This window comes from Labrus bergylta, chromosome 16 (assembly GCF_963930695.1).
Source record: "Labrus bergylta chromosome 16, fLabBer1.1, whole genome shotgun sequence".
Taxonomy (NCBI): Eukaryota; Metazoa; Chordata; class Actinopteri; order Labriformes; family Labridae; genus Labrus; species Labrus bergylta.
In genome coordinates this window covers 22,044,406-22,057,486 of record NC_089210.1, presented here as the reverse complement: position 1 = coordinate 22,057,486, position 13,081 = coordinate 22,044,406, and the positions used below count along the sequence as shown (strand labels likewise).

General features: G+C 35.7%; 1 protein-coding gene across 2 annotated transcripts; it reads left to right on the top strand.

The window, feature by feature from the left end:
- Positions 1-342: 342 nt before the first annotated feature.
- On the top strand, positions 343-12,194 carry LOC109994203 (nuclear GTPase SLIP-GC-like). Of its 2 annotated transcripts, none has more exons than XM_029280048.2 (22): positions 343-500; positions 605-679; positions 1,942-2,023; positions 2,222-2,334; positions 2,685-2,715; positions 2,814-2,897; positions 3,720-3,813; positions 4,316-4,532; positions 4,681-4,911; positions 5,311-5,517; positions 5,632-5,807; positions 6,283-6,376; positions 6,461-6,548; positions 6,653-6,774; positions 7,803-7,976; positions 8,073-8,230; positions 8,378-8,495; positions 8,717-8,825; positions 9,570-9,703; positions 10,011-10,092; positions 10,598-10,679; positions 10,850-12,194. In XM_029280048.2, the coding sequence occupies exons 3-22, from the start codon at positions 1,957-1,959 to the stop codon at positions 10,851-10,853; spliced, it is 2,385 nt and encodes a 794-aa protein (XP_029135881.2). In that variant the 5' UTR covers positions 343-500; positions 605-679; positions 1,942-1,956; the 3' UTR covers positions 10,854-12,194. The 2 variants fall into 2 exon arrangements, with proteins under 2 accessions (XP_029135881.2, XP_065820366.1); XM_065964294.1 differs by adding an exon at positions 1,570-1,639 and having other exon boundaries at positions 10,598-12,194.
- The last annotated feature ends 887 nt before the right edge of the window (positions 12,195-13,081 follow it).

Genomic DNA, 13,081 nt, shown 5'->3' with positions numbered 1-13,081 from the left:
CAAACTGACAGCAGCTATAAAAAGCACATACATTTTCGCAACACCTAAATGTTAAATAAAATATTTGTTACTTCCTCAATTTTGGAGACATGAGAGGGAGAAGTAGGGGCGGGCTTTAGTGACACAGACTCTGTCCTGTTGGTTCAGTCAGTATGTATCACTGACATGAAAGGAGAGGGAGGGCGGGCTTTGAGCGACTCTTACGGTCTGGAGAGAGAGACATGAGACCGAGAGAGGAGAGCGCAACTGAAGTTGAGAAATGAACGACTCTTTTCAGTAAGTGATTCAGTTCAGTTCGTTCACCCAGATGATTCGTTCGTTTTGAACGAATCATTCACGTATGACACATCACTAGTGCGAACAATAAAGTGTATGAGGAAGTGAAAGCGCAGATGGCAAGAAACAAGAAGGCGGAGCAGTCACAGATAGCCCAAGATACCTTGAACGAAACATTCCGTCAATTTATAGTTTAGAGATTTGACATTGGTTCATGATTTACCGTAAGTATCAGGTCCTGTTTAACTCTTGTGTATGTACCAAGACTTAAATGAGATGGTGGTGTAACAACTGCTTGAGACTATCTTGTTTTCTCTGAATCCTCCAGGAGAATTGATTGTGCCATTTTGGGAGATCTTTGCATTTTTGCTCCCAGCCATCCTCTTTGGACTCCAAAGGAATTGTGAGTAGAGTTTGTTATATAAGTTGGGATAGAATTGTTGTTTGTTTGAATACCAGTAACTGTTTAATTTACCTTTAATTGATATTATGTTAATTTTCAAGTAAGCATAACTTATGAAAGGTCCATCATATGCAGTTTAAGAGCTTGTTGAGACTTATTTTAATCTGATATTTTCTTTGTAGAATGACCCAGCATCTCTTCAGTGATGTACAAAGTATACATTTTATGTGATTAAGCCTGGTTCATGAACTTACAAATTAACATTACCTTAGCAAAAGAGTTAATTTGCAGTGTAAGTACTCTTCCAAGATTTTAACACCTGTAACAACTGAGGAAGGAGCTTGTGTTAACAGATATTTTTCCTATAGTGCCATTAAAGACATGTCCCTAAGGGTGCTTTAAAAAAGTAGTAGAAAGGCTTTAGGGAAAACATATAATAGCTGACCAATTGACTAATTTAATTTGGTAAAGGGTTGAATCATTTTGTATCACTGCCCTGTGTACACACACACAATGAGTGTTTTATATTTGCCAGGTGTTTTTTGCTTTTTGACAACACATCAGAATCAGGATTTGAAGCTTGCTGAAGTATGGAGGAGACCATAGAAAGTCTTAATGTTTTGAAAAACCATTTCCTCTCCTTCATAAATAACAGACCGTAAAATCTGCAGAGTTTTCAGAACAGCTGCAGATTAAAGGAACTCCTATTAAATATCCTGTCCATTTTCAGGTCATAGGTTCTCTTTTTTTTATACATAAAAATAGAAAACAGTAACTTTCACTACATTTTTTTTTTATCAACTATCATTTTTATATTGCTATTCATGGTCACTGTTGATGAAATCTAAAATACTTAATTAAGATTGCATCACATTCTTTCTTCTCCCAAGAGTTTCTTCTAACAGGAAATAAAAAGCCAACAAAACATTTGGCTGAAAAAGTATTTGTAAGAATTCCTACGTAAGTATGTGTGCATCTGAACCAAAGCTTCTGAAATTCAATCAGGAAAATGTTTTCTTTGCTAACAGTCAGTTCTTTAGTTAGAAACTGATGACAGGAAGTAAGTCTAGATGGTCAGTTATTTGAAGGAAAATTGAGACCCGATAGATTACTTCTAAATACCTGCTAGTGACCTTTTCTAGCGCCTGCTTCTACCTGTTTAGAAACCTCCAAATGTTCCCTTTAAATTAATGAAATTCATAATAACAGTTTGAAATATGTCAAAAACTAATTTAAAAATGTTTTATTTGATTATCTTACAGTTGCTGTTTCTGGTCATGGATGATTTTGTTCGTAAAAAATTAATCGAATGGGGTCTCAGGAATTGGATAGGTAAATTTCAAGGTATGATAATATTCTGAATTGAATAATTTCCCACCCATACTGAAACATTGAATTGTATGTTTATAGTAACATAAAAGGTGCTCTAACATGGCTCTGCAATTTAATGCCAACTTACACTTTAAGAAAATTCCAGCATTTTAAAGATGGCTTTCTGTTTTGCGTGACAAAGGTTCTTCTGAATTGTTTCCCTAATAACAGATCAAGGCATTGATGAGGAAAGTTTTTACTGTCTCGATAATGGTGACATCAAAGACTTGATCACAAAGGTTCTACCAAGGGAAAGATTCAAGAAGCGACTCAAGTTGCTGAAGGTAATACTCTTCAGTGTATTTAGTCTAATAATTTCCAACCTATAGATCCAAAATATAGAATTACTAATGTGTCCTGAGATAAATAATCCACCATCCTAGGCGAGAGAATGGATCACATTGTTGTTGACTTGAGGAAAGCGGGGTTAGGGTTAAACTGGAATCACTTTTAAACCTTTTATCTTGATTTAACTTCCTGGGGTTTAAATGAAAAAGCAAATTAAAATACTTAAATTGCAAACATGTCTATCCAAGCCTGTCATACATTTCATCAGGATGAAACCGTTGTGGAAAATATTTTTGTTGTTGATAAAACACGTTTTTAAGAGTCATCTGTATATATTGATCCTCAGGTTTTGGCCAACAGTCACACAAGTGATAACGGTAAGGTCCACAGTATATTAAATGATAATGTGGTGATGATCTATGCTTTTAATTCAGTAATATCTTGCTTTTGAATTTCTATTAAAAAAATACATAAGGAAAAAGAAAGTTGGAGCTTCAGGGGGAGTCCAGCAGAGGGCTATCATCAAACAAGAAACAACGGTGTGACACCACATACCAAGGTATTTTTTTGTTTTTTAGGATGAGAACAACTTACCATAGGGTAAGAACTTTTATCTAATGTTGATTTCATTTTTACACTAAATATTTGTTTCTATTTCTGGGGCACGGAAATGATTTTCCATTTCCATCAGAACCCTTCAAATCAGAAACATTTACGTGTCATGACTTTATATTAAACCTCAAGTGAAACTTGCCATAGAAAGGATACTGTATGTGGGCTTCGATTACTAACCAAACTTTGGGCCTTTCACCCGGTGCAAACATCTTATAGTGCAGGGAAAGTGTTATTACTAGTTTCTGCTAATGCTGTCTAATTTTCATGCCCAGCACTAACACTGTTTGACTAGCAAATGTACATGCCCAAACCTGTTCGACCATGTGCATGTTGGTCAATGAGGTGTGGTAAGGCACAGTGTTGGCACATTGCTATGGATGCAGTTAGCAACTACTTTGCTGCTATTTAAAGTAAGGTGCACTTTTGATTGTTTTAAATTATGTTTTTTTTAACATCAAATGGTGAGTGTAGATTGGGTTTTTAAGGTTGGGGTTCCTTTCCCCTAGTGGGTAAGACACTGAACTTGAAGTTATTCCTGAAGTTGTAGCCATAGGTGTGTGAATGTGTATGCAGGGGATTCGTACTGCTGGGCAGATGGGCATATTACATTTCAGCCTCTGCCATGGATGAAGTAAATTCTGGTGATACTCTGAATTATTCTTAATTGACTTTAAAAAAAAATATTTTACACGCCATGTTATTTTCCCCTTGTTTTATGTAACAGGGTATCTAATAAATATAAATGTCTTTACTTTTATTCCAACAGAAAAATATATACTTTCTGAAGTGAAAAACATCATTGCATGTGTCCATAGCAAACTGCTTCATGGAGACAAAACAATGCTCAATGCCTTTCTAAAGTAAGAAATACATTTTTGTATGTATTTTATGGCAAGATTCCTGACTGTTCTTCAGAGTTCCATCTGACTTTTGCATAGGTATAGCATGTTTGAAAGATTCAAAGAAGGAAAACGCACTCACTCATACGCCAAAAACATGGTATTGTATGGTATTTATTGCAACGTCTAGAGCTGTGCTTTTAAATACCACCTAAAATCATTACCATGAAATGTTCTTTGTGCTGACTGTATTGTCATATTTGAACTTTACTATTGGTCATGAAGTTGTTTTCATTTTGAAAACAACAAAATCAATTATATCATTTAAGTAGTACATGTCTTGTTGATAGTCAATGTCAGAATTTCAATTTTCAGATTTAAAGTTCCATCATTCATGTGGTAGTCAAATGATGCTTATGTAGAACTGAAAGACAAAGAGAAGGCAGACACCTTAACATTTGACACATTCTTCCATTGATATATTTATAAGTACTTAACAAATATTTAAAATCGTGTACAACAGGGAAAAAATCTGTGATTTGGAGACAGAAAAGAGGGAGCTGGTTGGTGTCTTTGGAAGAACAGGGGCTGGAAAAAGCTCTCTAATAAATGCTGTCGTCGGAGAGAAGGATCTCTTGCCCTCAGGAAGTGTCAGTGCTTGTACAACAGTCATCATTAAGGTGGAGGCTAACAAGCAGAACCAGAACTATGAGGCAGAGATTGAATTCATCAAAAAAGAGGTACAACCACCTTCATGAGTACTTGTCACTTTTCAAAATGTTATGATCTACCTGTAGCTGCAAACTTACAGAAACAATTCTTCCGTCAATTACTATTTCATTCTATTCAGTAAACCAAGTTAGGGATAATTATTTTATTTATTTTTAGGAGTGGGAGCTGAAGCAAGTTTTATTATACTTGTCTACTTTCATTGAAAATGTTGCAGACCATGAAGAGGAAGACACTGATGAATATAATGATGCTGTTGAAATGCTGTCAGCACTGTATGGAGAAGAATGGAGAAACAACTATTCTGAAGAAAGTCTCATGAACGACAAACATTTCAGAGAAATTCCAGAATTTCTCAATTCTAAGAAGAAAACCTTGACCTCTGAATCAGTAAGAAAGAGATTATATCTATGGTATCATTCCTATATAAAATATATATGCAAAATTAGTAAACAGGAGGCAGTCTTGTTTGAAAATTCATTACATTTCCCTCTCGTGCCATTTGAGGTCTGTAATTTACATACTGCGGTGCACTTCAAGTTTTTTCACTTGTGGCTAGATTAGAAAATGTTACGGTAAATCTAGTACCTAAAAAATGACTTAGAGAGAATGAACTTGATCCTCAATGTCTACAGCCACATATCAAATATTCACTTGACGCAAAAGTGTTGTCCTTTACTTACTAGTTTCTAGATTGACTGTGTAACTGCTGCTGTCAAATTCCAAACAGTATGTGATCCTCATCATGGATAATTTAAGATAAATCCTGAATCCTAATATGTATTGCAGGCTAAAGAGCTGTCTGCAAAACTTGTCAAATATACAAGAAGCAGCTCAGAGGACGGAGATGCTAAAGAAGTGAAGAGGTGGTTTTGGCCCCTGGTGAAGTGTGTTACTATCAGGGTGCCAAATAATGACCTTCTTCAGAATGTCACACTTGTTGATCTACCTGGAAATGGGGACCGCAACCAAGGAAGAGATAAAATGTGGAAAGGGGTAAATCATTTAAATGCATCACTTTGTTAATCTTGTCTTGAGTGTGATATTGTTTTATTATAAAGCACTGATATTGACTGATATTCACAATTGACTTGGATTGCATCCTTCTAGGTTGTCGAAAGATGTTCCACTGTGTGGATCGTGACGGACATTAACAGAGCAGTATCAGAGAAAGAACCATGGGAGATTCTGAAAAGTGCCAGCAGCCTTATGGGAAATGGTGGCCAGTGTCAGCACATTCACTTCATCTGCACCAAGTCTGATGTTATCGAAGACTCTGATGATCTGTAAGCGATTTTTTTAAAACATTTTAATTAGATGTAAACATTGATAAGCATTCAGCAGCCAAAGGTTCAAGAGGAGTATACACAAAAAGGGGCTTCAGTTGACCTTATTAGGTAGGGCAGGCACCCCACGTACAGAGGCTTCAACCCTCATTGAACTGGTTGCAGGTTCATTTCCAGAGCCTGTGACTGTTCAATGCATGTCATGGTGCATGTCCCCCTCTCTCATCCCACATTTCCTGCCTCTCTACAGATTACCTATCCAAATCAATAAAATTAAAATTTAAAGTTGCAAACAAGATATCAACTCTGTGCCTTGAACTTAAAAAATGCATCCTATTGAATATCACTAGCCTTCCACTGTTGCTGTGCTATTTTCTCTTCAGGGTTGCTTATACAACTGTTGGTTTCAGCTTCTTCCAGCTTGATAATTAGAAACAGACATAAACTGAACTAAAAAAAACATCTCGTCTTACAGTTCAGTAGCTGGTGTTCGTGCTGCCATTTTTAAAAGAAACACGCAAGCCAAGGAGGAAGTGAGGAGAGAATTCCGAAAAATAAAGGAGGTTAAGGTGAGTTAAATAGACTGACAATAAATCTTTAACAAAGTTCTGTAGCTGCTAGCCTATCACCTTTAATCATTTTTCAATTTTCAGAAACATTTCAGTGATGACTGTTTCAAAGTGTTCACTTTGAGCTCCAAAGAGTTCCGCAGGAATAAATGGCTAAAACCAAATGAAACTGGTTGGTGAAGTCCATGGATAATTCCAGGCAGAATATTTATGATCTGCACGAAAAATATCTAATCATGTTATTATGTAAGCTGTATATTATATTTTCTTGAACAGAAGTCCCTAAGCTTCAGGAATTTCTGCAAAATCTAAACAACTGTCACTCAGAGACGCTGAACTACGTGGCTGGAGGGTATGGAATTCTGTCGCTAATTCAAGGGGCTGGCTGTAGAGAAGTGGTAAGATTAATTAACACTTTAATTGTATTAAAGTATCAGAATTATCATTGGTTTTAACGGGAAGTAATCCTAATTTTAGCAAACAAGAGTCTGTTGAGACAACAATTCCATTAAGTTAAATAGGTAAATTGTGACTTAAGCCGTTTTCACATGTGCACTCCACTGTGAAATCCCCCTGATCTGGTTGTTCCCAAATGCATGTAAAAAGAAAGATGCAAAAGTGACTGAAGTCCAGAGACACTATAATGAGAATATTTACATTCATATCAAATCCATGTGCCGTTTAACACTATAAACAAAAAAGTGGAGAACATAAAACTGGTCCATTGATAACGTGCACAGAGGTCAGACTGGTAGGATGCATACATTCTATGCTTGTATCTATTGCTGGGAATAAACTCTACCCCCCGTTTCCACTTGTGGAGGTGAATTCTGAGGATTATATACAACTATGTACTAGTCACATCAGCTCACTCGGACTTCATGAGGAGAAAATACTGGCAGGAGAAACTCTGAATATAGTCATAGTGAAAAATGTAGCTGTTTGTGTTCACACAGGCCTCCTCCCCCCCACCCCCCAAAAACACTTTAGGAGTTTGATGGTGTGCAAGTGTGAACAAGGCTTTAGAATCAGTTTGGTACCTCAACTTCTTTGTCAATGAAAATATATAGTGGTGTATGTGTAATGCTAAGTAAAACAAAAAAAAAACATATAAGGTAGCTTTTAAGAGGAGCTGAAGGAGGAGAGAAGTACTGAAGCATAGTTATATTTCAATCGGGAGAGAAAAGTAACTTATCACAGCATAGTTAAGGTGTATCTTGTCGGGGTGTAACTGTGCTTGCTTTCCGTTAAATAAAACTATGTTTCAAGTATATGTATTATTTGATCATATATATATATTATAATATGGTAAATAAAATATGACTAGGAATTTCATAAAGAAAATAAACAGTAAAAACTGACTTGAAAGACAGTAATAGTTAAAGTTTCATTGTTCTATTACTAAATGTTTTTTTTTTTTTTTCAGGCTGGCATCCAAGCAGATGTGTGCGCAGACGTTGAAGAAAACCTGAGATGTGGTCTTAAAAAAGTCTCAGAGTCCATGCTAAAGGCCTTAGATCCTTTAAAAAACTGCCTCATCAAGGCAGTTGAAAAATCCAAAAGTTCATGTGAAAGTGCCTTGCAGTCCTTTCTAAAATCTGTATGTATGGATAATAAATATACATATTTTATTCTTATACAAAAACCACTGGTTTTACATCTCATTAAAATGTTTTATTTATTATTTTTCTGCCAGGAGGGGGTCCCAGGAAGTGCTTTTCACAGGACATTGAAGTGTGCAGTCGCAAACAATGACATCTACAAAACAAGAAAAGGAGAAGAACAAAATCTAAATGAGAAACTAGCTTCATGCCTAACAGAGAGCATTGATGAGGAATTTATGAAGACCTTCCCGTAAGTAATTACTAAATGAGAACATAAAGCCCTCTTAAAAGATATGGTGAATAACAAAATAATTGTATACAATGAAGTAATGGAAATCTTTTAAAAATTAGATTGTTTTCTTGATTAATGAACTATTCTCTTGTGAACATGTTTCAGAAATGAATCAAAATGTGAACCTTTAAACGGGGCCATCAGTTCCTTTTCACTTGACACAGGGTTGCTAGTTGAAAAGTACAAAGGTGTGCAACTGCAACTGGAATTTCTCAGGAAAGAGGTAAGAGATGGTGATGGTACCGTTTTATCGTATAGTCTTGTTTTAAGCTGTTTGACAAAGTTAAAAGAGACTCAACAAATGGGGTGAGCAAGTCAACCTGCGCTTCATGTTTGTGATAAACATATTGAATGCAGGCTAAACATTTAAGAATAAAGAAATATTAAAAATCATATTTTTAAGTGTTAAACTTTAATATATAATTCAATGTTCTCTTCTTGTAGGAAGAAAAAGTGAGGAAAGAAATCAACAAAATCATCCGGGAGCGTAAGAAAGAAATATACAGCTGCCTGACAACAACAATTGTGGAAAAGATGCGAAAATGCTACGAAGGTAAGATGCAAATTGTTGGCATTAAAAAAAACCTGACATTTTATCAAAAGACATTTACATCATTGTGAAATTTTGTGAAATCTATTTTATCAGCATATTACCTGGTTTTCAAGGGGTTCCCAAACAGACATTTACAAACACAACAGTCAGCACAACAATACAAAAAACAAAACAGAAGACAACCTAAAGAACAAGATACAACAATAAAGAAATAATTACAACCCTTAAATAGACAAAGTAAAAGAAAAAGGGATCAGTCTATACATAAACAGTGCTGACATTACTGAAAACATAAACAATCCGTTTTCAGACGAGAAAACAAAACATTTTTAGATAGGGGAAATTAAAAGCTTTTTTACAAACTCCTTAGAAACAAAGGGAACTATAAAGAGAGTATGATCAGAGCTGTGTGAGTAGATTGATGATGGACAACAAATTGATTTAGACAGTAATGATAATTTAAGGTAATAAATTTGAAAACAAATATGATGAAATGAAATTGACGTCTTGTATTGAGAGGAAGCCTACAGAGTTTATGTAGCATAAGGGTTGTACAGTGTTTGGAATTATTGGTAAAAGAAGTTGTGAGACAAGTTTCTTCTTTAACATGCACTATGAAACTATGTATGGAACGATATAAAGCACCAGCACTAAAATTTACATTTTTGATGATATGAACAATGTGCGTTGTAAAGGTTGTAGAGAAATGTATTTGATAACAAATGTGTTCTTTTTTTATTGTAGATGCACAACAATGTAAAGGACCAGGCTCACTAAAAGTCATGAGGACCATCATTGAGCAGCATGTTCATGCTAAGAAGGACGTCATGTTTGAGGAGGCTAAAGATGCTATGTTGTCAAAACTGCAAAACTTGATGGTTTGTCACATTTATAATGTATCTTTAAATGATAATATTGACATTTATTGAATGTGATGGTTTTATTATATTCATGGAATATATGGAATGTCCATCTCTCTCAAAAGGGCTTTCTGACTAAACATGGCAGTGTAACAAACAAGTAACTTTGTGTATGAAACATTACGACACAATTACAAACAAGCTTTCTTCTATAGCAGATAGAAGTAGATTTCCTGCTGTCTGAGCAGCCAAGTAAACACACATTCAAATTGTTAAGACATATAAGATCTAGTTCATCTTAAAAACAACATTTGTTCTGATTTAGGAGGACATCCTGAAGAAACTGAAGGAAACAATGCAGGTTTCTATTGAGCTGTCACTAAGGACAGATGATAAATCACTTCCAGGTAAAGTAAATGTTTAAGAATACAATGGTTTTGGCTAATATTTTTCCCTGCTAAAACAATACCCAAAACTCAAGAAACTTTGCTGGCATCAAGAAAATAAAAGATTGCATGCGCAGGTGATTAGACTGCAGCTTCGAAGTAAGAGCTGCAGTCTAGTCACCTGTGGATACACTTTATAATGTTAGCCTTTTATTATTTATGATATATGACATGCTGCTGACACAGGATGCGTGAGAGTATTTTAATTTCTCAAATACAATATATAAATGTCACCTTTTGATCCAATTTGAACTTCATTTCAATAGTGGCCATCTTTTCAGTGTGAATGGTATCTGGGAAGTGTGTGTGTAGTGGACTCAGGAAGTGCATTTAAATCCCTTTTTGCAGACTACAAAACCTGTTAATTCTGAACCATATACAAACTTTAGAGTGATGTAGGTAGCTGTGCCACACAAAGACACAACGGCAATATTTACCGTTCTTTAACTTTTGTTTGTGTTTTCAGATGTCAAAGAGGAACTTGCAACGGTGACAAAATACTATAATAAACTAAAGGAAAACAGGGATGAAGAAATATTGCAAATTAGGTGAAACACCTTTTGCATGTCTAAATAATGGCCTAGTTTTAAACGGTTATTCCCTGCTGTCTCCAGATGTTGCCTCCTTGCTGTTCTCCAGTGATTTCACCCTCCTCTCTAGCATCATGTGACTTTGATTGTCTGTATTTTACTTTTTTCTTTATACCCTTCTAATTAAGCTGAAAGCGAAGCAGTACATTATTGACCTGCAATCGATAAATGGGAAGAGCACAAGTCTATAGGACCTTCAGACTTGTGCAGTTGAAGAGAGGGGCAGACAGCATCAGTGGACAGTAAGAATAGTTTCACCCCAACCAGGAAGACGCGATCATGAAGAGCGAGTACATGGAAATTGATCTGAACAAAAATCGGCATAAACCAACCCTTTGTTTTTCCGAATTAAGTTTGTATATTAATGTGCCGGGTTGGATCAGTCTCTTCCAATTTATATTTATACATAGAATATTTTTTATTGCTGCGTATTACAACCTTTATTTTTCAGTCAGTGATGGATATTTCAGGTTTGCTAGGTGAAAAGAAACAGGCTGCAGCCTGTTTATCCCCTGAGGGGACCACTGGGTACATTGAACGGTAATATGAGGCCTTTGGGTGTGGTTATAACCCTTTTTGTCAACTGATTTCTGCTGTTTCAACATGTTGGTTGTTTGTTTTTATTTTGAGTTTAATACAAGCGGCAACCTCCAGTGATGAAAAATGTACCAAAACAAAGAACATGTATACAACCTGGTTAAATAAATGAAACTGGTCTGATTAGCTCATGTCTCTCGATCATCACACACTGTGCGGTAGATTAATTTTTTCGGTCTATTAGTATATCGCCAATTTATAACGAACGTTATCTTAAGACACTGCAAAAGAGCAGGTAAAAGACCTTCTCTTCGTTATATTGCAAAAGATCAAGTGAAATACGTTATTCGTTATAGTTACAATAGAACTAACATATTTCATCTTGAGCACAGCACTGAGCAATAGTTTTTTATAACTCATCCATTTTGATTTTATGAAGGATGAGAGTTATTCACAATAAGGAACGTTGCTGACCTGATTGTCAGACAGGCGTTATGTAACGTTCATAAAGAGGCTAAAAACCCACCTCATCTCCAGCTTTTTGCTCGTCGTTAGGTTGACTGAAAGTTAGGGGACAAATGAGGCGACAGCTATATTGACTCTTAATCCCCCTGCACTAACAGGTGGTGTCACTTAGGCTTTGTTCATTAATAGTTTATATGGTTTAATAGTGGATGAATGCACTTCAGTTTAACTACGGTAATTATATGGGTGTTGAATCTATTTTTTCTGTAATGACGTAAATCTGCTGTTTACTGTGACATATGTTTAATATTTGTGTTTATATTAGAAATGGAAGAAGTTATTGATAACAGACCATCTTATTTGGTTTGCTAATATACTGTTCAATGCTATTTTATTTTTTATTCCACTGATTTAAAATCAGTACTTTGTGCCATATGGAACCGCATGCAATAAAAGTGGATTCAATGTTGACTGAAAGTGCCACCAGCTTCTTTTTTATAGTGCAAGTTGTATTAAGTAACTTACTTAAGTTCAAAACTAATATTGTCCAACATTTTACAAAAGTGCAGGTCTAGACTGTACTCATTGTTATATTATGTGTAGAGATCCAACAGTAATCCACCATGAGCAAAGCAGTTGCTGCCTGTCTTAAATATTTTAAGTCTTTGTTGTCCACCTTTATTAAAGCTTCTGTATGTTCTACCTAACATCAGTTTATGTTCTAGGATGGACAAAATGGATGCTCCAACCTAGTTCCTTAATCTACAAGCATTACCTAACTCTTTATAGGTGGAGTCAGTAGAATGTTCGTTGCAGCTTGTGAACACAGTATTCAAACTGGGCCCCTCCTCCTGGGCTCCTTGCCCCCAGTAGCGTACATTTCCTGCAGGATGTAGCATGTACGTCTACTGCAAGCCTCCGCATGCTTACTGCCTATGTTTTGGGACTCATAAACTCAGTCATTGCTTGGAGATACTACACCAGCTCCCTGCCCAAAAAGTGTGACTTTAAAATAAAAAACGACCCATTGTGTCTTCAGAGTTCCAGCTTTACAGTGCAAGTATCAAAAACAACCAGTAGGAGTTACCAGTGTATATCCCTCACACATGCCTGTTAAATTATTAATGAATTAGACAATTTGTCCATCACTTTTATCTGATAGCTGCAGAACACAGCAACGGCTCCAGAGGAGAAATATGGAAAAGGAGTAAGAAATACATGATTTACTGTATTTGTCTGACGAGCTAGAAAAGCAAAATCAATTGGTAGTGATGGTTAAAGAAAAACTTTATTTTGGGGATAGATACTTGTATATAAGTTTTTTTTTTTTTTTTTAAACTTATCAACTTGCAGCATGA